At 33.4% G+C, this 26596-nt stretch overlaps 1 protein-coding gene across 1 annotated transcript in view; it reads right to left on the reverse strand.

Moving 5' to 3' along the window:
• The window catches only part of beta4GalNAcTA (beta1,4-N-acetylgalactosaminyltransferase A), a 53486-nt gene that overhangs the window by 10283 nt on the left and 16607 nt on the right, over window positions 1–26596 (reverse strand). Inside the window, exons 2-3 of the mRNA XM_088268638.1 lie at window positions 4800–5036; window positions 783–1177 (exon numbers count right to left, since the gene is read on the reverse strand). Coding sequence (XP_088124764.1) covers window positions 783–1177; window positions 4800–4966 — 562 coding nt within the window. The 5' untranslated portion in view covers window positions 4967–5036. The remainder of the gene's footprint in view (window positions 1–782; window positions 1178–4799; window positions 5037–26596) is intronic.

Below are 26596 nucleotides of genomic sequence, written 5' to 3' on the forward strand. Positions count from 1 at the left end.
CGTACTGAAAAGTTTTTACAAGGCGGTGGTCAATTAGACCGTGTTGATATTTATTTATATGTCACTGCTATAGAGACTAAAATAATTATTTTCTCTATTTTGTATATTAAAAGCATTGTTAACATTGTTTTATGGTAATATAACACTCTCCTTATCATTCATTGTTCACTTTGTGTAATACCACTTTAATAAACACTAATCCGTGACTTCCGGTTTCGGAATCATTATTCCATCATTAGGTCATTAAAATGAAATTGTTACGGTATGACATTTTTACAAAAATAAAATTTTGATACAGAAAAAGAAGACAAAAGAGAATTTTTTGTCTTCTTTCTCTCTGTAAAAATTTTATTTTTGTATAAATGTCAGACCGTAACAATTTCATTTTAATGACCTGATGATGGAATGATTACTCCGAAACCTTTTTCGAACCTTTATCCGTACCCTAATGGTGCATAGGGCACTGCATCATATAAATGCAGTGTTATCTTGATTATTAACACATGTAGGAAAGGTGATCAGCCCTCCACTTCAGGTACTAGTCCAGGAGAAAAAAATCACTTACATTTATTTGACCCCCCCCTGGGAATCGAACCCGGGACCTCCAGAACGGTAGCCGAGCGTGCTGGCCATCACACTACGGAGGCGGACACGTTTAGTGTTTATTAAAGTGGTATTACACAAAGTGAACGATAAATGATAAGGACAGTTTTAATTATTTTCTCGGATATATCTTTGCGTGCAGTTCACGATTTGTATGATACAAGTTCAGCGAGACTTACCGAGTCCTGGTGGGAACGGTGGACAGGGCACATCACATCCCGTCTCCGGCGGAGTCTCAGTGGAACTTCTAGAGAAATCACTCTCCGATCGAGAGGAGGAACTGTTTGTGACATCACTAACACTGCTAATTGTTCTGTTCACACCGTCATTAACATCCGTTTCAACAGTTTTGTCAGTTTTCGTATCTAAAAACACTTTGGCTCTCAAGGAAGAGTTGTGAACGTTGATGATGAGATTCCTTTCTTCCGGAACGTTCTCAATTAATTGAAGTTGCGATGTCGGCGTGATATCGGTGGCAGAGAAGACTGCCTGTTGGGAACTAGGGTTTGTGATGTGATCGTCGAAGCAGTGCCGACCGTGTGTTCTCTTCGGCCATTGCAGGCCTTGGGGGGTCCTGAAACACATTTTATTTTAGAACTACAAAACTATAATCGTAAAATTATTTTGAGCGCAATCACATCAAACATATCGCTCACTTCTTTCAACAACGTCATGTATCAAAAAACTTGATTTTTCAGGAGATCATTTTTAAAGTTTAAGAACATAATAAATTGTATTAAAAATAAATATCAAGCCACTTATTGAACTTTTTACTGTGCATCAGATCTTTTTAGGTAAAGCCTGAAGGTTTTTTCTCCATTTGAAAAATATTTAGTTTATTTGAAAAAAAAAAAACAATACCTTTTCTTCAAAATGCAAAAACAGCACTTTCTGCACTGTAGCAGGTAAATATTAATTTTTAATTAATGTTTTACTTAGTAAACACCACTATTTCTTAAAATCTACTCTGACACGTGTTTCGATGCATTCCGCATCATTTTCAATCACCGTATGTGGTAAATATTAAGTTAAAAATATGCCGCTTTTGCTGGGATATAGTACATTTTCTGGTCATTCCGAAAACATGCCCAACTGAAAATTGACCATTTTTGATTTATGATGTTGTTAAAGGAGTGAGCGATATGTAAAACATAACATTCATTTTATATTTATTTAAGCATTGTATTCACTGTTTACTTCTGCAGAAAATTGTCTCAATGATTAAATCTCTTATTTTTAAGATGCCATATAATGTGTGTACATGTAATTGTATCATAAATATTATCAACCAAATAGTTAATAAGTCTGTTTATCAACAATGATATTTTAAAGTCTTTTTTTTTCATTGGTATATAAAAACTTTTTTGGTGTTTACTTCTGAAATTATCTTGGAAAAAAAGAACTATTGTGTATTTAACCAGTCCAAGGTTGGCAAAAGTTTAAACTTTGTCTTATTTCATTTTTACTATTTATTTCCAAGGCTATAATTACAAAAACAACGCTGATAAGTAAGGTGCAGATAACTTTTTTTTCTTTTCTGTTTAGTAAAAAGAAATACCTTTAATTAGTAATTTCATGAAAATACGGACCGACAACCGGTTTGAACATATAAAACTCTTTAGAAATAAAAGTCTAGAAGTAAAGTTGATTTGACTTGACGTGTTTGTGTAGATAATGCCTTTGTTATTCCAGCTCAGGTGTTTACCTTATTCTTGAACATGTTTACTTTGATAACGTTATGTGAGTATTTATTTGATAGTGTTTTATATACATGAGTATATAAAACATACATATTAAAGAACATCAAAGCGGTCTTGTTAGTAATTATTTGATAGTGTTTTATATACATGAGTATATAAAACATACATATTAAAGAACATCAAAGCGGTCTTGTTAGTAATTATTTGATAGTGTTTTATATACATGAGTATATAAAACATACATATTAAAGAACATCAAAGCGGTCTTGTTAGTAATTATTTGATAGTGTTTTATATACATGAGTATATAAAACATACATATTAAAGAACATCAAAGCGGTCTTGTTAGTAATTATTTGATAGTGTTTTATATACATGAGTATATAAAACATACATATTAAAGAACATCAAAGCGGTCTTGTTAGTAATTATTTGATAGTGTTTTATATACATGAGTATATAAAACATACATATTAAAGAACATCAAAGCGGTCTTGTTAGTAATTATTTGATAGTGTTTTATATACATGAGTATATAAAACATACATATTAAAGAACATCAAAGCGGTCTTGTTAGTAATTATTTGATAGTGTTTTATATACATGAGTATATAAAACATACATATTAAAGAACATCAAAGCGGTCTTGTTAGTAATTATTTGATAGTGTTTTATATACATGAGTATATAAAACATACATATTAAAGAACATCAAAGCGGTCTTGTTAGTAATTATTTGATAGTGTTTTATATACATGAGTATATAAAACATACATATTAAAGAACATCAAAGCGGTCTTGTTAGTAATTATTTTTCGGAATTCGCAAATCATATAATAGATACTAATCACTCATTTCACTCCCATAAATTAAAATTATTACACCTTGTTCCATATAAAGGCCAAATTATGAATTATCTTGAAAATTTAGAAATACAAAAAAACCTGAATTCTAATAATAATTTAGTAAATAATATATATTTTCAAAATTCTTCGCCATTGCTTTCAATTTTTCCTCTGTTTTCAAACTCCGTTCCTTGACTAAGCCCTTCCCCTTACTTTCCCCTCTCCTTATTTATAGAACAATTTTATATTTTATATTTTAGTTATTATACAGACCTGAATGATGGAAGTTTAGCTTCTGAAACATGTAGTCTATAATAAAACTCAAGTGGTAAAAAACGAAGTGTTTTCTTTAATTATTATTCATACATATACATGTATATTTTTAATTCATAAAATGTGTGTTCAGAGATATAAAATAGATATTCAAATATTTATATTCATAAAATATAAATTGTAAATTTTTTTATACTTTGTTTTGCACAAGGGCTCTCTGAACCAGGGGTTGGCAACATTTTTTCGTAAAATTGGGAGAAATAATATCTGATATATCTCATAATTTTAGGTCAACAAAGCTATTTTCAGCTTACAGTTAAAGAGCTTTTCCAAAATATGGACATTTATAATTTTTCTACTTTTAAAGTGGGTTTATCCCATCATAAGACGTTACGATGCGAGCATTCGTATAGTCAGTACAGCGAGGCGAGGTCGTACCGAGTACTTCATCCGATGTTCGGATGCTCACCACGAATGTTACGTTGAAATGCTCCTGTCAGTCCCCACCTTAAAAGGAATAAGCCGCAAAGCTTTAATGGGTGGCCAACCTTTTTAGCAGCCGGGCCAAATTTTAGAAATGAGATTTCCTACCGGGCCGTAACACAAAATTTCTTTTATTGATTCAAAGCAAACGAGAAATATGTATATTTATTGTTTTTTTAAGAAGATATAACAAAAATGAGAATTAAACATATTTATTAGATTAGAGTTAGGCAATATTAAAAATAATATAAAAAATAAACAAAATAAAATATATTTTGGTGAGAAGTCTGATTTTGTTCGTCAGAACTAAGTGCATCAATGTTGATAACGATTGATCTTGTTGCTTCACGCAAACAGTTTTCCTAATGTTTCAAATCAAACAATTTTGGCACGGGTCGTGATTGTCAACACCAATATTGGTATATGGAAGAAATTGTCACGATAGTGAGATACTTCCATTTATGGGATATGATTTTTTTTGGGGTCAAGGGATCTTGCATCCCTTATGTCACTGCGACCATATTAGGACTATTATGACCTCCCTCTGTATTACAGCTCACTGCCAAAACCTACATGAGTCATGTAACTCACGACCTGTCTTGGTGGTAGGAGCTTCACCTTCTCGGAGTCCAGTAGAGGTCCTGGGATATGATACAAACTACGCATGATGGAATGGGATACACTTAAAGAAAAAATGTGTGATATGCTCCGCCAGCTACAAGAAGACACCCAGCGGGCCGCATGCGGCCTGCGGGCTGCGGTATGGCCACTCTTGCTTTAGGGGCTTGTCTGCAGGTAGGATAGCAGTGGTATTAAGTCTTTGTTTGCCTGTCTTCAGGCAACCACCTTCCACCTTAACCGATCGCACGAGAATGCATCGAGAGTGGACGCTCACCGTGCGGCCGCCGCAGACGCGTTGGAGGCGTAGAGCGTGACGGTGCGGCCGCCCTCCATGAGCAGGCCGGACACGTACTCCAGGAACACGACCGCCGCCAGCACGAGCAGCAGCGCCTTGAGCAGGCGCGCGCGCGAGCAGCCCGCCGCGCCGCCGCCGCCCGCCATGCTAGCGCGCCGCGCAGCGCCGCCACGCCGCCCGCGCCGCCCACGCCGCCCCCGCCGCACTCATGGACCGCTGTAACACGAAACGCCATCATCATCCGTGATCATCATCCTGCCGACTGGTACGGTATCACCTACAGTATCAGACTCCGGATGTTATACTGACATCACTTGAGAAGAAATTATCCATTTAGGAATTTTTACCTATACTCACAAATTCTTCTTTTTCTAAACCTTATCCACACCCAATGGTGTATAGGGCACTGCATCGTATTCTCCTAAACACTTTTTTATATTTCATAGGTATTTTTTTCATTTTTATTACGAGGTCAAGGGATCTTGCATCCCTTATGTCACTGCGACCATATTAGGTCTATTGTGATCTTATTTAAGTATTACTTGATCTTCTTCAAATCTTTAACCGCACCCAATGATGCATAGGGCACTGTATCATATAAACGCAGTGTTATCATGATCAATCGACACATGAATGAAAGGTGATCAGCCCTTAGCTTCGGTGACCAACCAGTCCAGGGTAATATTAAATAAATAAAAAAGTGTAAAACCACTAATATTTATTTTCATCAACCCCCCGGAAATCGAACCCGGGACCTCCAGTACGGTAGCTTAACACCCTAACTATTAATCACATCACGGAGGCGAGATTTTTTTTTAAATATGCACATATGTATGTCAAAAAATAATACAACTGACTATAGTATTAAAATAAAATATTAAATGATTTTCAAAATACATAATTTTTTCGTCTCCTATATGGCTACAAAAATAATAAGAATTATTAATTGATTAATATTATTATTGAAAAAGGGGAAAATGGGCCGGATTTCTGAAATACCCGGGTAATGTAAAAAAATGCCTGAGATTTGAACTGGTTTCTTCTGTTGAAGATGTTTTGCAAAGTACCCCTATCAAATTCCGATAGCAATACATAGTACAGATAATGACGATAAAATATGTAAGATTTTTTTTCTAAGGTTTCCCATATTTTTTCTTTCTATAAGAAGCTGTGTTTATTTTTAAATATTACTAATTTTACGTAACGCCTTTTTGTTAAAGCCATGATAGTATGACCACAAAAGAACAGATCATTATTTCAAGGTGGTTTGTGATTTATTTACGTCAAAGAATTTTACCGCAATCGCACCGGTAGGAAATATATATCAAAGTTCATTCGAGAAGAAAAAAACAAGCTGCCTAACTAAAATAAATGTTTTGAAAAGCTTAACATTTCTTCGATAAGAATAACAACGCAGTTGTGTGTATTTTGTTCCATGTCGGCAATAAGTTCAAAGTAATGGACTTCGTTAAAGGTTCGATTTAGAGGGACGATTAATAGCAGGCGGGAAAAGCGGACGCATGGCACGCGACACATTTTCCTCGAGATAACTCGCCTATACCCAATATCAGAGCCTATTTAGAATCACACTAATGTGTAAAGGCAACTACCCGTAACTCAAGTTGCGACTGTTTAGCGTAATACAGCTTCAATCATTATTATAACTGGCCTCTATCATATACAATCACAGATTTTGCTCTATCTCTTTCCTTTACCGAGATATTCATTATACAAGTAACAGCAAAATTGTATTAATTTGATACATGTGTTGGCGAAAAGCACCATTTTAAGTTTACTATAAACGCGTTTATCTCAAAACTACTGTTTTTAACTTGCGGCTATTTGCCTTTGCAAATTAGTACATCCGTTAATACCGATATCCTATTTTGACGACGCCCCTCAACTCAAAATAAACGGCTTTGAGAATTGCACCGTACCTACGGCCCGAGACCAGCCAACAATCGTGATTGAAAACAATAATATTATTTACATATACTTGCAAAATTAGACGAGTAAATCATTTTCATCGTCGATGTTAACGAAAGTTAAAGTTTGAAGTTTGTCACGCGACGTCCAGCTATTATTTTTAACATATATATTCGACCTATCGTTCACCAATACATTACGTTTGAGTAAAAAATAAAATAAATACCAAGGTAGCGTGTATACCTGATAACAGCTTGGGTCATTAAGTGTTTTCGTGTTTATTGGATTTTTTTAATTGTCACTTGCTATATCCACAGTCAATTACAGGTCTAAATAAAATATGGAACGAAGGCAAAATAAAGGAATGGGTAAATGATCAAGAGGTTATTCGATGAAAATTGTAAAATAGTTTATATTCTTAATGTTTTCTCTCTTTTTTGTGTGTATATTAGGTTTAAATGGATAAAAACAATAAAAATTGTATGTAAAAAGAACTCCACCGACAAGACACACAAGGTGGCTTGGTGGGTCTATGCAAAAAATATTTTTAATACGTTAAAAATTGTTTTTTAAATAAATGTATACAATTTATGTAAATAAAAAAAATGTATTATAATTATTTATAAGTACCTATTTGCTTCAAAATTTAAATATGGCTGGAAAAAGTATCGGCTACATATCTGTAATAGGAAATATACGAGTGTTGGAACAAGACGTCATTTAAAAAATTAATCAGCTACCATTTCACAAAAATAACAATTCAGAGCCGCGCAACTGTTTCCCTCAGTCGTATTACCGTTTTGAACAATTTTTCAGAAGCTGCTGATGATAAAAAATGACCGAATCGACGTCGATAACTTAAAATAATTTTTTTTAAAGTTTTGCTTATCCGTAACAAATTTAAAAAAAAAGTCTTCAACAAAACAGCTGCTGTGAAAACTACAGCTGTTTTGAGTTACAAATTGTTTACAAATGACAGTTTCAGGTTTCTTTATACTATGCGTATTTAGAAAACAATTTCAAAATAAATTTCAACTTTTTAGACATCATTACGGAAATATTCTTGCAGAATAATAAAAGGAGTATAGCGGACCACCTTAGGTAAAAAAAAGTGTTCAATGCAGTTCTACGACGTCTTTCGATGGCCACCTAAAAATTGTTTACCATTTAAGTTTTGGAGGTTTTAACGTTTTTTTTTCTAAATTTGTCGGTCAGAAATTATCCTTAACGGCATTATTTATTTTGAAATAGTTACATATAATGATGACATGAAGACTTTCGAAGTGTTTTTTCTCACTTCATATAAGACGCACTTATAACTTCTGCGAAGTTCTAGGAATAAGTGTAATGGTATGTATTTTCCCAGAAGGTATGAGAGAATCCGTCGAGTTGGGGAATCGCTCGTAACATTTTCTTTAAATAAAACAGTGCATGCGTTAGTAGACGCGAGTAGTGATAAATCATAATAGAATACGGAAGCATCCGCCACTCGGCAGAAAAGCTTTCAGTAAGTTGTTATAAGCTCGCATGCTCTGCGCTGAACGAAATTCACAACACGATGGTACGCTTAAATCAGTCAAATGCCTGCTACGTAATATACTTTTATTTCAATAGACGAAATATGTATTTAAGAAAAAGCGTGTAATGTCTTAATATTACAAGAAAATATATCATAAATCTGTTGATATTAGTGTATTTGTAATGTAGAAATGAGTACACATTATGCATATCCCTCAGTATTAGGCCAAATTTATATTAAACTGACTGACATCAAACACAAGGCAAGTCAGTGTCGACTCGGTATTGCTATCGTATAAATTGTTTTTATTTTTAATTTTATTGTATTTGACTTTATTTGGGAATTTTACAGAAAAGTTACATCAATCGAGTCATTTACATAAATGAGTTACACAAAATAAGTGCTTGTACTATTTCAGTTACAAATTTCAACATTTGCAACTTTGTAAAAATACCTGGAAGAGGTACGGGAGGGAGGAAAAGGGGAAAAAGGATTTGTATGAAACTAGGGACACAAAGATATAAATGTCGAGTTGCAGTGTAGGCGATCTCATCGCTGATAAGGACGAGTAGAACGTATCGAAACCCCATATTCCTCGTTAACCAATTTAGATGAACAATGAATAAAGGAACTCTGTTTAAAATTTGTTCTACTCATGGGAAGCGCTTAGGTGTCAGTTGTCCTGGTGATCCGACCGTACATCGATGTCGCGTTATTTCTTACTTCTATATTCCTGGTGTATACGGTGTAAGAGCGCTTGTGCACGATACGGAATTTTACTGTCCGGTTTTTTACGGTCCAGTGTAGCAATAAAAAAAAACGGATGATTGGCTTGTGCACTTGTCCGTCTTTCTCCGGATAGATGCGCTATAACGGTGCGCGTGAAGGCGATCACGCTAAACTGTCAGTCAAATTCTGCCGGACAGTAAAATTCCGTGTAGTCCACAAGCGCTCTAAGCCAGTTCTCGGTGCCAGTACTAACGTCAGTAACTGACTCAAAACCATATATACATATATGGCCTTACACGTATAGAATGCATGTCCACGCGTCGCAAACAATATTCCACGAATAGGAGTTTACCGATAATCGCCGGAGAATCCCAGTAAATGCGTCTCAGGACATTACGCGACACGATAACGAAGTAGAAGCTAGTCACGACTCACGACCGGCGGTGGCGATAGGCGATACAGAGCGGGAAGAGCACCTGACACACACTATACCAGAGGTGGCGAACTCACGGCACGCTTGCCATAGGCGGCACGCTTGCCATAGGCATACGAGACGATTTTTCATGGCACGCGAATCATAAGAAAAAAATTAAAGTAACTAAGCAAAAAAATATACTAACGTGCATTTTAACAATATGGTATTACCACTCGGGAGAAGTATCTAATTGAACATACTCAAATATAATGGATTGTGTAAGACTCGTTTTTGTTTATAACAGCCGATTTAATCAACATTTTTCAATCATTTTCTTTTGCAAAATTAGCCTTCGTAAAAACGTTGTTTTCGTAAGTTGGTAACGAATGAAGTCATATTAAACGAATCCACGCTACTTCTATTACAGCTTTATAAAGCAGACACATAAAGGAATACGCCCCAGAACACAACCGATGAAGTGAAATTTAATGACGTATAACGGTGTCCGTTTTTCGTTTTATTCAAATATCTAAAATTTTAAGCTTAATATCTCCCTTACTTCTCTACAGATTTCAATAAGAATGTTACTGATAGTCTTGTGATTTTTCATATTAATTTAATAGCTAATAATAACACATTATGAGAATGATCCATTTTTGTCGACTTATTCCTGTGAATCATTATTTTCTTCAATGAACTTAATTTAATCAGACATAGGAAGTAGACTAACAGACGAAAGTACTACCTACTTCTTGTATTCTATTAAAAGCTACCAGCTATGAACCCGATATAAAAAAATGGCATCTAGCATCCAAAAAAATCTCAATCATAATGAAGCTTTAAGGGTTCTACATTTTTTGTTTTTTTTATTTAATTTCGCCATTAAAAAGTACTTAATTATTTTTTTCGGTGTATTAATGCTGTGTTTATATTTAAAATATGAAGTTACACAAACATTTGATGCATTTTTATTTCCATTGCATGTGGCACGCGACATATTATATTGAAAAAATTTTTTTTTTGGCACTCAGGCTAAAAAAGGTTCTCCATCCCTGCACTATACTATAGGCAAGTACCATTATCCTTGAAGAATTATTACGATTGCGTTTAGAAAGTGACGAGTGAGTTGAACGGATGTCTATAAATCACGCCCTATGGTCGATTATCACATTAGCGCGATCTTACTACGGGTCAACTCTTGAACAGTGACATAATTTCACTTTGCGATAAAAGGAATATGTTTTAAGTTGTAGAATGGCGGTTAAAATGCAATTTATTTATTATTCGTGTGGATTTTAGCTATCACATCACATCAATCCAAATTATAAAAATAATGGGTCAAAAAATCAAAGGTAAAAATAATAAAAAATCGTCTTCCCTACCATTTTGCTACTCACGTTTGCCTTTTTTGGTCCAAGAGGTTGCCGAGTCCTGGTGTAAGGCAAGCATTCTTAAAAAAAAACAATGGATCATTTTCAGACCGGAGGAATATCTAATTTAACATACTCAACCTATAAAGGATTGTATTAGACTCGTTTTGTGTTTATAACAGCCGATATAATCAATATTTTCATTAATCTTTTCTTCTTTCTTTTCTTTTGCAAAATTCGCATTCGTAAAAACGTTGTTTTCATAAGTTGGCAACGCATGATGTCACAGAAACGAATCCACACTACTACTATTACAGCTTTATAACGCAGATACATAAAGGGATACGCCCCATAACACACCCGACGACGTTAAATTTTATGACGTATAGCGGTGTCCGTTTTTCGTTTTATTAAAATATCTAAAGTTTAAACCTTCATATCTCCCTTATTTATCTTCAGATTTCAATAAGAATCGCACCGATAGTCTTGTGGTTTTCAAACTAATTTAGTAGCCAATAATAACACATCATGAGAAAAATCCATTGATTCGACACTCACAGATCCTTCAAGTTTTATTAAAATATGAAATAAGATGAATGTTTCGGACTAAATTTCCTATCTCATAATAAAAACTGAAGTCTTGATATCTCGAAAGCTTCGTAATTTAATCCGCACGGGAAAAGCGATAGCTTGCTTAGTGCGAAAATCATATTTATGAAAAGACTTACCGACGTACCTACCTACGGGCCCCAGAAATGAAAATCCTAAAGGGAAGATTGTTTCCATGAAAAGTTTTACTTCGGAGAAAAGCTTTTTACAAAGGAGGATGTTTGAAACGAGGAACGGGGGGGAGGGAAGGGGGGTTCGTTCAAACAAGGAAATTACTTTTAGTGAATCATGTAAATAAGCGATTTGTCCGCGCTGTAGGTAGCTATTCAAAGAAATTATATTCGAAATATATCTGAGAATACTAAGCAGGTATTAATTATAAAGATCAAAGACTGTTTTTATTCCTTTTGTACAGGTACTTTACTTTCGCGAGACAAAAACGAATGTTTTCGGTGATTGAAGATTTTTGCCATTTTAAGAAAATTATTGATTTTTTAAAATTATTTATGCTTACTGTACCCGGCCACGCATTCATGTGGCTCAGTCTAGTTAAATGGCAATAAAGAAAATAGAAAACAGACATTTCCAATATGTTTCATTTCACAATTCTTGAGAAGCAATCGCTTTATTTTATTTTAAATCAATGAAACAACAACGCAATCGAAACTATTGAAAATGCAAAATGACAGCAGCACCTGTTAAGCAGCATGTTATCTGCCATAAGCAATGTTAAACAGATGGCGCTGCCATTGGGGTAAAAAAGCTGTTTAAAAGTAAGAAGAAAAAAACACAATTTTATCTGTCCAAAGGTAAGAACTACAAAAATTCGTGGATGCAACGTTGTGTCGAAATTTCAAAGCAATCGGTAAATTGCCTTAGGAGATTTAAGAGCTTGAATAAACTAAGATATATGTATGTACATTTTTTTTATATAGATTAAATGCAATAATTAGTAATATTATTAGCATATCATATATATATATATATATATATATATATATATATATATATATATATATATATATATATATATATATATATATATATATATATATATATATATATATATATATATATATATATATATATATATATATATATAGATACGGGAGAAGCCTATATCCAGCAGAGGAGAAGAGAAGGCTAGAGAAGAAGAAGAAGAAGAAGAAGAAGAAGAAGAAGAAGAAGATGAACGTATCTGGGTAAAAAAATATTTAGGCGTCGTAACTACAAAACGGTCAAAGAAGCACTGCTATGGAATATGATACGATTTAGTGATTTATAAGTAGGCTTTTTATATACGTACAAAACGAACAGAAAATTGGACCTGAGAGATTCCCAAATAATTGAATTTGTTATACGCTCGTAAAAGCTTCTTTCCATCAACAGTCACCCGAGATACGAAAAAGAAGATACGGATTTGGCGTTTAATTTGTAGAGCTCCATTTTAATTGTTGAATCAAATACCGATTTTTTGAGTCTACTAAGTTGTATTATATTGTTAACAAAACATATAAAAATTAATATCGTGACAATTGTTTCGCCTAGTTATGCCCTTTTTAAAACGAATGTTTCATATTAATGTTTCATTCTATTTTTTGACATCTCATCAAAGATGAAGAAGAATATGGAAGTCTGGGAATTTACGGGGCTGACGACCGTCATAGGCTGGTTTAAGTGATCACTTTACACACGTGTAAAATTCACCAATTCTACCCATTATTGACAAAAAAATATGAAAATAATATGAAAATAACTCCTGTAATTGGAGATAATCCAGATTTTGTGAACAAGTATTTGGACACACTCAAAATGTTGTAAATGTTTCATTCGTTTAAAAATGCCATAACTAGGTGGTGATACAATTATAACGATACAATTTTTTTACTTGTTTTTTACCAATAAAATACAATGTTTGATTCAACAATTAATACATAAACTCTCCTTTTCATTCATCGCTCACTTTCATAAATCCAAATTACAGCAAAGTACTATCGTTTCCGATATAATGTGATGACCTGGCGGAAAACCGGTTCGCTGAAAATTCAAATGAAAACTATGTAGATTCAATATTCGGTGCATTTCCTTTGCAGGGGAGATAATAAACAGGAACAGGTACCTGCCTGCCTGAACTAAGTGAGCACCACTTATCGCATTAATACAGGGTGGCGCAAAATTAATCACCCATAACACATATACATATTTAAAATATATAGATAGCCTGGAGGGGAAGAGAAGGAGAGAAAGATCCCCACACGATGGACCGATTAAGATAAGGCATCAGCAGACACCTCGGTGGTTGGAGCGCTAAGTGTAGCGCGGTCAAGATATTACTGGAGGAGAGTCATTGCTTCGACAACGGTCACAACCCTCAGTAATGAGGACTAAGACGGAGAAGAAGATTAAAAGACGGGCATATTAAAATAAAGTGTTGTGTCAACATTTAAAAGCTTTATATAGATCATGATCTATCACTTCGTTCTTCCCAAGAAAGAACACTTTCCATTCCTCGCCATAACACATCATTCTAAAGTAATTCCTTCTCTGTCCAAGCGGCCAGACTATGGAATGAATTACCTTTCCTTGTAAAAAATGCACCCTCTCCAATAACTTTTAAGAAACGTCTGAGACAATCAAAATCTATCATTAGAATCCTAACTATCCATCATACCTCATCCCTTAGTTTTTCCCTCTACATCCTTCCTTAAACTCCGTTTTTCCTTTGCCTTCCTTATTATCATCAAGTTGTAATTAATGTTTTTTTTCAAATGTTCAAGTATGTACTATTTACCCTCTGATTGCAAACAGCTAGACCAATATCACTAGTCTGTTTTTGGTAGGTAGGAAGATATTGCTTTTTAGCAATAAGCCCGCCAATTTAATTGTTTCTTTTCTGTACATGAAGTTTAATAAAAGTAAAAATGTAATAATTTTTGCAAGTGGCGTCGTACGTCAATCATATTTAGCATTTATGAACTAGACAGCTGCAGTATGCAAACAAATTGACAAAAACGGGCACAAATGTATATCAACACTGGCGGCGGCCACTTGACGGATATCATATTTTACACTTTACAAAAAAAATAGTAAAGATCTGAATAATGATTACCTACCATCACTCAAAATCTTTCTTTTTTTGATTTACCAAAAAAGGTATTAAAGAAATAGATGATTAATTTTGCGCCAACCTTAATTTGTTTGTATACTGCAACTGTCTAGTTCACAAATTTTAAATATAATTGATGTACGACGCCATTTGCAAAAATTATGACATCTTCCGATTGGGTGATTAATTTTGCGCCACCCTGTATGAATGTGTGTGGAAGCTCTAAAGGTAAGTGATAGGAGGTAATATCACGGTTTGTGCTAACACCTGCTGCTCGCTAGGTAGATTGCTTGATGCAATATAAAGCCGACATAATGATAAGAATTTAGATTTATATTTACCATATTTAAAAATAAAATAAAAAAAAACATAAAGACCGGTTCCATCAACATGATGAATCAGCTAATTAGTCTAAAAAATACTCCTCATATCGCTCATTGGTGCAACAATGGCGTAATTACACTTTTAGAAATATTACAGGAGATATTCAGACGATTTAAAAAAAAACATTTATTTTTTGTCTTCTTTCTCTCTTTCAAATTTAATCATACCGTAACAATTTCATTTCAATCTACATTTGACCTTATGACGGAATGGTTATTCCGAATCCGACAGTCACGGAGCAGTGTTTTTTAAAGTGGTATTACACAAACTGAACGATGAATGATAAGGGGAGTGTTAACAAATTATATTGTATTTTTTTTTTGGAATCTGAGCCCACCATCCACCTGCAGCAGTTATAGAGTCCTGAAGGACTCTCTGTCAGCTGCACATAGAGGAAAATCTTCAAAATATTTCTGAAGAAATAAATATTGCTCTATTCAATTAATGAGGGGGGAGGAGGATGTACGGACAGAGGCCGACACTTCGTCCCCACCCCTCGGGATCCCCTCATTACCTCTTTTAATTTTAATAAAAATAAAAACAATAAGAACACAACAAAAAATAAATAAAATAACAATGTTTCCAAGAATAAAAAAAAAGCACACGTTCTTTTGTGTTTTGTCCTCCCCTTACGGGGGTGGTATTTGGATCCTCTGCCTTTGTTAACCCAGGAAGTCCTTCTTTATTAATGGTTTTTTTTTCTTCTCTTAATGTATATAACGGTGTTTTTTGTTTTTAAATATTAGTTACTAGTTCTCTACTTTAGTCTTTAAGTCATTGTTTGTGTTCGTCTTAAATTGTATTCTGTTTTTTTTTTATTATATTGTATTTGAAAATCATATCAACGTCTTAGAACAGTGTTCCGCAATGTGTGTGCCCGGCACACTGGTGTACCTTGGTGATTAGTTGGTGTGCCGCGGAAAAAGTCTAGTTTTTTTTTTTAAAGATAACATCCTTATAAACAATTGCTCCAAATTTTGATCGCCTGCGCTCAGTTAAACAGGCTCATTATTTTGGATTAAACATAATATGTTATATATCGCTCACTCCTTTCAACAACGTCGTATATCAAAAATCGTCAATTTTAAGTTGTGTATGTTTTCGGAATGACCAGAAAATGTACTATGTTCCAGCAAAAGCGGATTTTTTTAAACTTTATATTTACCCGCTACAGGGCAGAAAGTGTTGTTTTTGTATTTTGAAGAAAACGTTTTTTAAATATACTAAATATTTTTCAAATGGAGACAAAACATTCAGGTTTTACCTAAAAAGATTTGTTGCACAGTAAAAAGTTCAGTTAGTGGCTTGATATTTATTTTTAATACATTTTATAACATTTTTAAACTTTAAAAACGATCTCCTGAAAAATCAGTTTTTTAATACTTATATGACGTTGTTGAAAGGAGTGAGCGATATGTTTTCGCTACATATTAATTATTATAATAAATCAATTAAATAAACGTTGTTTTTTCTTTGGTGTACCTCTTTTTTTTTGATTTGGCAGGTGTATCTTGAACAGAAAAAAATTGCGGAACACTGTCCTAGAACACAGTTCATTACATATACGAACTATAAACAAAACACGTCCATGTATCAAAAACATTGTGTAATTACGTAATATTGCTTTGAATATTTGCACACACATATGCATTCTTCGCGTGTGCATACTAGGGGTATACTGATTCCATCCTCCACCTTGAATGTGGAAGTAGCCAATTATTAGATTATTAACGACCCTGTGCTAATTCTCCGATGGCGGTTATTAATTTGCCGACAAATAAACATTCATAATTGCGACTAATATAGGATGTCCTGTTTTACGTTTTATACTATGTGTATATGTATATATATATATATATATATATATATATATATATATATATATATATATATATATATATATATATACAATATATATATAAATTATTGGTTTGAGAAATTGTTCCAATTAATTAGAAAATCTAACATTTCTTCGAGTTTAGTACGGATATGTATTTTTTTTCTAATAATAATTTCTGCCAATTTTACACTCGTATATTGTAGTATTGGCAAAAAGATATACTTACACATATTATTTATTGTTTAAAAAAATATGTTCGATTAAGGGTTCAAATATAATTTACTCATTAAATTCATCATCATTGTACCCTTAAGGATGGAATATAGTTGTAATTATATTACAACATTTTCAGTGTGTTCAAATACTTGTTCACAAAATCTGGATTATCTCCAATTATAGGAAATATTTTCATATTATTTTCAAATAATAAAATCAAAATATCTCCTATAATTGGAGATAATCCAGATTTTGTGTACAAGTATTTGGACACACTCAAAATGTTGTAAATAAATAACCTGGTCAAATTATAAGCTAAAATAAAAAAAATGAAAATGATATTTTCTGGCGTTTCTCATGGATTTTAATCCCAGACTTCCATATTTTTCCCGACTGTACGAGATTACAAGCCCAGACTTCCATAATCTTCATCATCTTTGACGAAATGTCAAAAAAAAGTAATTATATTACACGTGAATATTCAGCCGTTTCCCAGATTGTTAAATAATTCAGAAAGATAACCTCACACGCGTTGATGAAGATTTTCCGCTAACTAATTTCTAGTATAGATATCTTTGACAAAGTTTTACCTGAAATATACGAACGATGTCATCAAACGAAACATATATATGCAACTCTCCGAAGTTTGAGCAATGTGTATGTCATTCGTGCGTACAATATTAAATGTAACACGGTCCTTAAAGTGATCACTTAAACCAGACATGACGCAAGCCATGTAAATACTCGGACCTCCATATTCTCACCCGAATCGGCTTCATCATCTATGTTGAGATATCAAGAAAAATCTTGATTGTGGAGGAAATCCAACAGTTGTTGAACAAAAAATTGTACAGATAAAAAATATGACTATTAACATGACAGTAAGTATAAGGAAATTTATTTAATATAATTCATATTTGAAGCACTAACTTGGTGATTTTCTATTTTATAATAAAAATGTACTTTGTTTTAAAATCACTATAATTTATAGTGATTTTAAAACAAAGTTACATTTTAATTATAAATTTCTTCAAGACATTTTAGAATAATACGAAGCATTTTAAAAAGCTGTACAGCAAATGTAGAGAAGATACTTATGGTAAGACGGAATTAACGGTTCTATTTTGTAAAATATAGGAAGATGTGCAAGAAGGTGGCGGTGGTGGGTGGCGATGGTGGTGGCGGGTGGTGGGTTTGACGAGGGACCACAGTGGATTTGCTGCAGGACCTTTCTGTCTCAACACAACCATACTACCCTACCATACACACTACACACCCCAGCTCCCGTGCAACGACCCTTTTGTTTTGTATCCCAGCTCAAACTACTCTACCCTTCAACTATTATTGTATTATCCGATACGCGAATTAAATAAAGGTCGTCAGATACAAATTGGAGATTTACTTTAAAAAAGAGTTAGAAATTCGAAGTGAAAAAAAAATACAGTGGAACCTCAGATTGCGAACTTATAGCAATTCGTTAGTGAGTCTATTCGTAGGCGAATGTAGTTGGAAAAAAAAAACAGAAGAAGACCGAGAAAAAATTGGCACAATCAGGTATCTCAAACACTTGAAAGCGGTTAGGTTAGGAGTCGAAATAATCAGCGGGTATGTATGAGGAGATACATGAACGTGGAAGAGGCGAAGAATGTATACATATACAGAGTGGTGTGGCGTTCTATTTTCTCTTCTACCCCTGCAAGAGCGTGATAGTCAGTTAGTTACTTAGTCTATTCGTAACCTGAATTGTTTTGTAAAATGGATTATTCCATTTCGGCCCCCCAGAAAACATCAAATGACAGCACTTTGTGATTGAAATCGTACATAAAACAATTGCAGTATTGAATAAATATTAGTAATAAAACGCTAAATACACTTTACATTAAATTTTAAGCGCCCTTGAGGAAGTATTGTGCGAAAATGGCGGTATATGAATTATCCAAATTTATTATTATTTTTATTAACTTGTCACGCAAAGATAATTATAATCGTTTGGAAAGGGATTCTTCCGTGGCATCAGACGTTTGAAGCTTATCAACTTTCTATCTCGCTTTTCAGGAAGCAAATGAGAAATGACATTTCACTGAACAGAGATTTATATATAACGCGACAAGATCAAATTTGCGAGGTGGCATATTTTCACGAAACTTAGCACATCTACTAGGAACATCCACAATTTATTCACGAGTCTAAAGTTAGTATTTTCTTTATGACCGTTTTTATCTGCTCATCATAAAGCCGTTCCAGTTCTACCGTAGTGATCCTGTTAAATTTCAGTTTGCGGACTTCCCGTTTACAACTTGAAATTCCGTTCGCAAACCGAGGTTTTTTGTTGTTGTTCGTATCTCGAGATTCCAATGCATATATTTATTGATTTACTTGTAACGTTTTGCGACAAATACTCGGTAAAATATCCCGACATTTCGTCATCATACTAAATAAAACATAATTTAAAAAAAAGAGAATAAAACACAGTAACACAAAGAGACTAGAAGACGTTGAAATAAAAAAGATCTTTTTAAAATGATTTTTTTCAACTTTGTATGTATATGCGTAATAAATAAAATATGCAAATACCGATATTACTGTGATTTTTAACAATAAAACAATGTATATTGTAAACGACTCCTAGATTATTTTATCGTGGAATATTAAAATAAATTTAGTGATACCATTCTACAACACAGAGAGGTCTCCAAACTTCACATTTTGGGTTGAAATTGTAGTGTAATTATGTAAATGTATCTCCTGCGAAGGCTTGCCAGAAATGTATTATAATACGTAAAAGCGGTTAAATGTGTCGTCAAAAATTGATTTCAATGTCCGCATTTAACAACCGACCTATGACTAAGATATGTCACACTTATCGAAAGTCAATATCCGTGCGACTTATGAAAATGGTGATTATTATAAAGGAATACAGTAGAACCTCTCATAACGAGCACAATTCGTTCCAGAATCTTACTCGTTAAGCGATTTTTTTATTGTTTTTACTGGCACGTAAGTCCCGGTTCGTGAAAGTGAATGTCATGAAAAAAGGGTCTTGCCCTTTCCCTGTAACCTGTTAAATAAATAATGGCGAAATATCGCTAGTTAAGGGAGCAAGTTTTTTTCCTTTTTTTCTCGTTATGTGAAGTACTCGTTATGAGAGGTTTCACTGTAATTAATTAACACTAATTGAAGAAACGAAATTGCAAATGTATAAAGTTCACGGAACACGGAACACTCAATGCCGTAGTCGGAGCCAATAATACTCTACCTATAAATTCCAGGAAAAACAAAGTGCTCAGTCCATGAACGATCAAAATTGAAAAAAAAAACACGATTGAGCTCCAGCACACGGCCACTGAGCACGACCCTGGTCGGCGGTATTGCGAAGGTAACTTTATAACTCCCTTTCCCGATCCCAATGGCGGAGAAAATCCTGAGCATGCCATAGAATTAGTTCGGAGTTAGGTGTAATCGGATTTTGGGATTTGGACGACTGAAATGGGCGAGTTATGGCCGCCTTACGTACGCGGGGTACCCGACCTAATACGGTAAGTCGATTGAGGAATGTTTGCGTTAAGAATTAGGCAGTGCATCACATAAAAGGGTATTTTACTATGGGATTATTGGAAATCGATGTGTAGCTTTATTACACATTTCAACAAAAAAGAGCGGAAAGTAATCCGACATAATATAAGACGATTTTTTTTAAAAACTGATACAAAGCCATGAAATAACCGACTAATGGAAAGTGTTTGAAAATCGCAAAAGTTGAAATCAATAAGCATTCAATTATATATTAGAAATAAAGATCGATTCAAGGCATTACACATAAATAATATATTATATTTCATATTGTTGATGAAGTGCATCGGAAAAAGCAAGAAGTTGAATTCGTACAATGAAACAATACATATATGTATCTCTGGGAAAAAGCTAAATATTTAATCGATTTAATGTGTTATTTATTTACTTATCATTGCATCCCTCGTGACTAAATATTGCATTACTCAGTTTGAAAATCAAATGTTCTAATGGACGGAGAACTTATGTCACGTATGTATGATTCGATGCGAAATTGCAAGAAACCGCAAGGATGAGTAAAAATTCGTAGTGAGGTACCGACTAATTATTCAAATGGAAATAAGTTACGGTTATGCTACACTACCAAGTATGTCCACTGAACACAGCAATATGCAATAATTACATAAGTAACTAGGTATAGCGTTACGCGGAAACAAAACATCATGCAAAGAAGGCCAAAGATCGAGGTTTCTTTTTTCGTAAAAATAAAAACATAAAATCGATAAAACGATTCAATATGAATAGAATCGCTAAGTAGGTACAGAGTGCTCTAATTGCGCTTTGAGGGAAAATTCGCTAACACAGAACTCATTCCACCGGGGACCACCGGAGAGGTCACATGTCTGTTCACGCCCGATGTTTTTAAAGAATGTATATACCATACAGTAGCGAGCAGTGAATTGTTTCCAGACTAGAAATATCAGCTGTTTTTTAATTATATTTTTTGGTGTTGTGATTTCTTGATTGCTTTTCAGGCCAAATTATTAAACAACACTGATTAAAGATGATATACCAAAAAAAAGTGCCTATTAAGTGAACCAATTATTTTCTTCATAATTTTATAGAATTTGTAGATTTTTAGATTGTGCGAAAAAATCGAGTATCTACAAATTAACTTTAAAATTATTAGGCACTTTTCTGGTATATCATTTTAATCGGTGTTATTTAATAATTCGGACTGAAAAGCAATCAAGAAATCACAACAAAAAAATATATAAAAAAAACTGATATTTTCAGTTTGGAAACATTTTACTGCTCGCTACTGTATGTAGAAAAAAAATATTTATATTTATTTTTTAAACTCTTTACCTTTCAATGACTCCTTTATTTTTAAAATCATATATTTATTTCGAAGAAAAACTTATTTTTTCACTGCAAATACGGTGTTTCAAGAAAAAAATCAATTACTTAATATGTTACCTGGATTTAGAGAAAATTAAGTTGCGACTTGCTGGGCCTTAAGATATATAATTTGTTTTGACATCTCATCAAAAATGAAGAAAAATATGGAATTCTGGGCATTTACGGGGCTGACGACCGTCATAGGCTGGTTTAAGTGATCACTTTACACACGTGTAACATTCACCAATCCTATCCATTATTGACAACCATGACGGTTGTCAGCCCCGTAAATAGATTTTTCCAGACTTCCATATTCTTCTTCGTTTTTGATATGTAAAAAAAACTCCAATAATTGGAGATAATCCAGTATTTGTGAACAAGTATTTTGAGACACTCAAAATGTTGTACTTAAGTATTTTCACTATCCAGCAACGATGTTGTGTCCTATTGCGTAAGTTATTATCCGCATTACACTTGCCCGGGTAACAGAAAATGTTATTTTTGAGTAAACATTTGACAGTGCTTCCATCGAATCGAGAATTGGGTAACCGATGCGTGCATACTGCAAACCAATAATGGGTATTGTGTACGGTATATACAAATGTTTTTTTTTAAACCGAGGCACAATAAAGCTCGTCGTGTTTATAATTATTGCGAAAGTAGGTACATGGATATTTGAAACATTATCGCTGGAAGAGGCGACAAATGTCATCGAATTTCATTCTATTATCTGTATTCTATTAGAGGTTTTAGCAGCTGGTGATACAGAATACAACAGATTGACGCGGAACAGCGTCGACCCATTAGGAATTTTTTATTTCATTCATTAAGCTCACACCACTTTATTTGTTGGGTTCCATTATCAAATTGGATAGACGTGGGCGTTAGTTTTCCGACTAAATCAATAAACATTTGGGTAAATACCAAGTATTTATATCTACAATATAAACTTAAGGTTGTATCTAAATTGTACGCGTGAAATAAATTTGAAATAAATTTATATTTTAGCTACACACTCCTGATCTGACTGTCCAGTGTTCAGATTGTAGCTCGATCAAAGTTTTATTATTGTTTTTTTTTTTTTTAATAACATATTTTCACTTTGACAGCTCCGTAGTGTAATGGTCAGCACGCTCGGCTACCGTTCTGGAGGTTCTGGGTTCGATTCCCAAGGGGGGTAAAATAAATATAAGTGATTTTTTTTCACTGTAATATTTATTCAAAATCACCTTGGACTGGTGTACCTGAAGCGGATGGCTGATCACCTTTCCTTCATGTGTAAACGATCAAGATAACACTGCGTTTATATGACGCAGTGCCCTATGCACCATTGGGGTGCGGATAAGGGTTTTATTATTATTATTATATTCACTTTAAATAATAAAACCAACTCGTGTCTTAAGACCCGCGAGTGTTTTTGCCTAGAATTTTCACTCATGAATTACATGAAAATATGGTAACTTTAAACATAAAGAGTAAATCCACTCACGAGTAGGCATAGACTATGAAACATAAAAAGTTGAAGCCTGAGTAGGGTCATGATAATCGGTGTTGCATAAGCCGTAGCTAGATTTCAGAGTCACTTGGACGTTAGATGACTAAAAAAATGTCTTAAGGCCCAGTATTCGTCAAGACGCAACATAATTTTCTCTAAATCCAGGTAACATTTTACGTAATTGATTTTTTTCTTAGAAAACCGTTCTCGCATTATTTTTTTTTCGAAATAATTATATAATTTTGAAAAAAGAGTTGTTGAAAGGTAAATAAAGTAAAAAATGTATAAAAAGTTTTTTTTTCTTTATACATATATTCTTCTAAAAGAACAAAAAATATCAAAAAACCATTATTTAAAATAAATCGGGCGTGAAGAGGCGTGTGACCTCTGCAGTGGTCGGCCAGGGATTAAATTTTGATTTTGCGAATATCCCCTTAAACGTAGCATCGATATGAGGAATGAGCAGTATGAGTAGTATTTTTTAAAAATTAAAGTAAAAGAGAAATTTTTGTGTTTTTATTATCAACACAAATATTTCAATTTCATACTATTTCTGTGAAATTAAGTGGCTCATTATTAGAAATAGGTATCAAATTGTGGTAGAGTGGGTTCGAACCGAGAAACTCTGACTTAAGAGCCCGCGACACTTACCACGGGACCACGGCCCGACACAATATCGTATCAATGTCGCAGTTGGCAAAAGTCTCTTTTGACTATCAGTGTCTGTAGATCAGTTCTGTACTAGATTAATATACAGGTCGGTAGTATGATATCACGGGTTTACTTCCAATATCCACCATCTCTGTTCATAATAAATTTAAACTAAAAGTTTTTATTTAAAGGTAAATTGTGCGTAAAAAAAAACAACAAAAAACATATTTATATAAGGTATTGTGAAATATATATATATATATATATATATATATATATATATATATATATATATATATATATATATATATGTATATATACATATATATATATATATATATATATATATATATATATATATATATATATATATATATATATATATTAAGTGCATAAAAAAACTAATAATATAACATGTGGCAATAATTTTTATTATTTATTTGTAATTTCCGGGCTGCACATTTTTTTTCTCTAGACGATGTACGATACGATGCCAGGTTTATGATATTCGGTTTAAGGCCGAGATCCCGAAGGTGAAATACATAACGCGGACGACCGCGCGTGTGGTCCGGCGTGTTTTCGCGCACGTTTTTTTTTAGAACTTATATTGGAATTTGACTTTATTCTAGCATATAAACGAGTGCATTGAAAATATATTTTTTTACATATTTTTTAACTCTTTACCTTTCAATGGCTCTTTTCTTTTCCAAACCACATATTTATTTCGAATAAATCACTTATTTTTTCAATACAAAAACGGCGATTCGTAGGAAAAAACCAATTACGTCAAATGTTACCTTGGTTTAGAGAAAAAAAAGTTGTGATTTATCGGGTATTAAGGAAGCTATTTTCTAATCTTAACAAATCTTGAATGGCGAAAAAATTATATTAAATATGTAATTGACATAAAATTGTAATTGAAATAAAAATTATTTTAGCACATATAATATGTATTGAACATACATCTCGACTCTTTGAGAACATATTATACATAAAAAATACAGGAGAGGGGTTAACGACCATCTATTGTTAATTTTGAAGTCTGGAAACTAAGGAGTGATTACTAATGAGCATTGTTTAGTCATCATTGCCACTATAGCGCTATATGTGCGATACAGTGTAAGGCATTACAGATCTTCGGATATGCTCCTATTACGGCGCCAGACTAGAGTTACCATATTTTTCCGAGATTAAGTCGGAACTTTTTCATTAAAAGGTCAGTAGCAACAACAGCAAAAATTATGCGTGCACCACCGTACACGATCATTTATACGTTGTGTGATTATAGAGGTTAAACTTCTTAAAAAATAAAGAATAAAAGAGATTCAATGTGAGAGGCAGAGGGAGATCATCTTAAACGAAATACAACAATCAAAATTTACAAAGAAAAATATTCTGTTTATTTCATATGTACACTATCATTGATTGGTAATAGGATTCAATAGGTAATATTGATATTAATGGTTTGTGATAACTAAAATAAGATATATATATATATATATATATATATATATATATATATATATATATATATATATATATATATATATATATATATATATATATATATATATATTCGCGATTCAATATTTTCGTTAAGTATAACGAGAATAAATTGCATCCATTGTAGTTCCGGAGTTTGTTGTTGATTCGTTGTAGTTTTTAAAAAAAAATGATAAATATTACTTACACAACGCGTGGTACCTCACTGTTTATATATAGCGTCTGACGTGTACATCTACAACGCGTACATGCACGACATTATCTTATTCTATCGCTTTATATCGTTGTGTATACATCACTCAAGTTTAACTTTCAAAAATCATAGGCTTAAATAATAAATATTTTTACGTATATATAAATATTTTCCGGTATTTTTCAGGTCTTTTTCAGGATAATGGGTACCGGGACATATCAGGAAGAATGGTGACCCTGCGCTAGACGCTACAATCACTTCCGAACCGATAAGGAAGGCGCTATATACGTTACTTGCGACGATTCAAGTAAAATAATAATTAACAAGGTCGCTGAAAGGACGGGGCATTGCGGCTTGCAACCTTTGGCACCGCCGTTGCATCGTATCGATCCGACGGTTTAGAGGTTTTTACAGAAGACAAGGAAGAGGAACCCAATATTTATTTTTATTTGTAATATTTTGATAAAATATTACGTTGAGATAACAGAAACAGCGCAACACCTCAAAAATGAAAATGGTGTATGAATACAGATATACAGTAGACGCTCTCTTAACCGGCCCAGATTAAACCGTTCCGCCGCTTTAACCGGCCTCTTTTACGAATCCCTCGCGCCCAAAATACACGCTGACAGGTAGCAACTTGAATTTGTGAAATGTTAATTTTTAATGTGTGAGTTTCTTATTTAGAATAAAATTTCTATTAGTCTTCAAAAAAATAAGCTTTTTCCTTGCGAAAGTGATGTTTAAATGTATTTTTCACAACCTTCTCTTTAACCGGCTTTTTCGTAATCCGGCCCTGGGTCAGTCCCGTCAAAGGCCGGTTAAGAGAGCGTTTACTGTATTTTGAAATCTTTATTTACAAAAAATATTTCGCAAAAGGAAAAAAGAAATTATCACAAATACACATAC

This window comes from Brachycentrus maculatus, unplaced genomic scaffold (assembly GCF_059751285.1).
Source record: "Brachycentrus maculatus isolate JH-2025_06_01 unplaced genomic scaffold, ASM5975128v1 h1tg000326l, whole genome shotgun sequence".
NCBI lineage: Eukaryota > Metazoa > Arthropoda > Insecta > Trichoptera > Brachycentridae > Brachycentrus > Brachycentrus maculatus.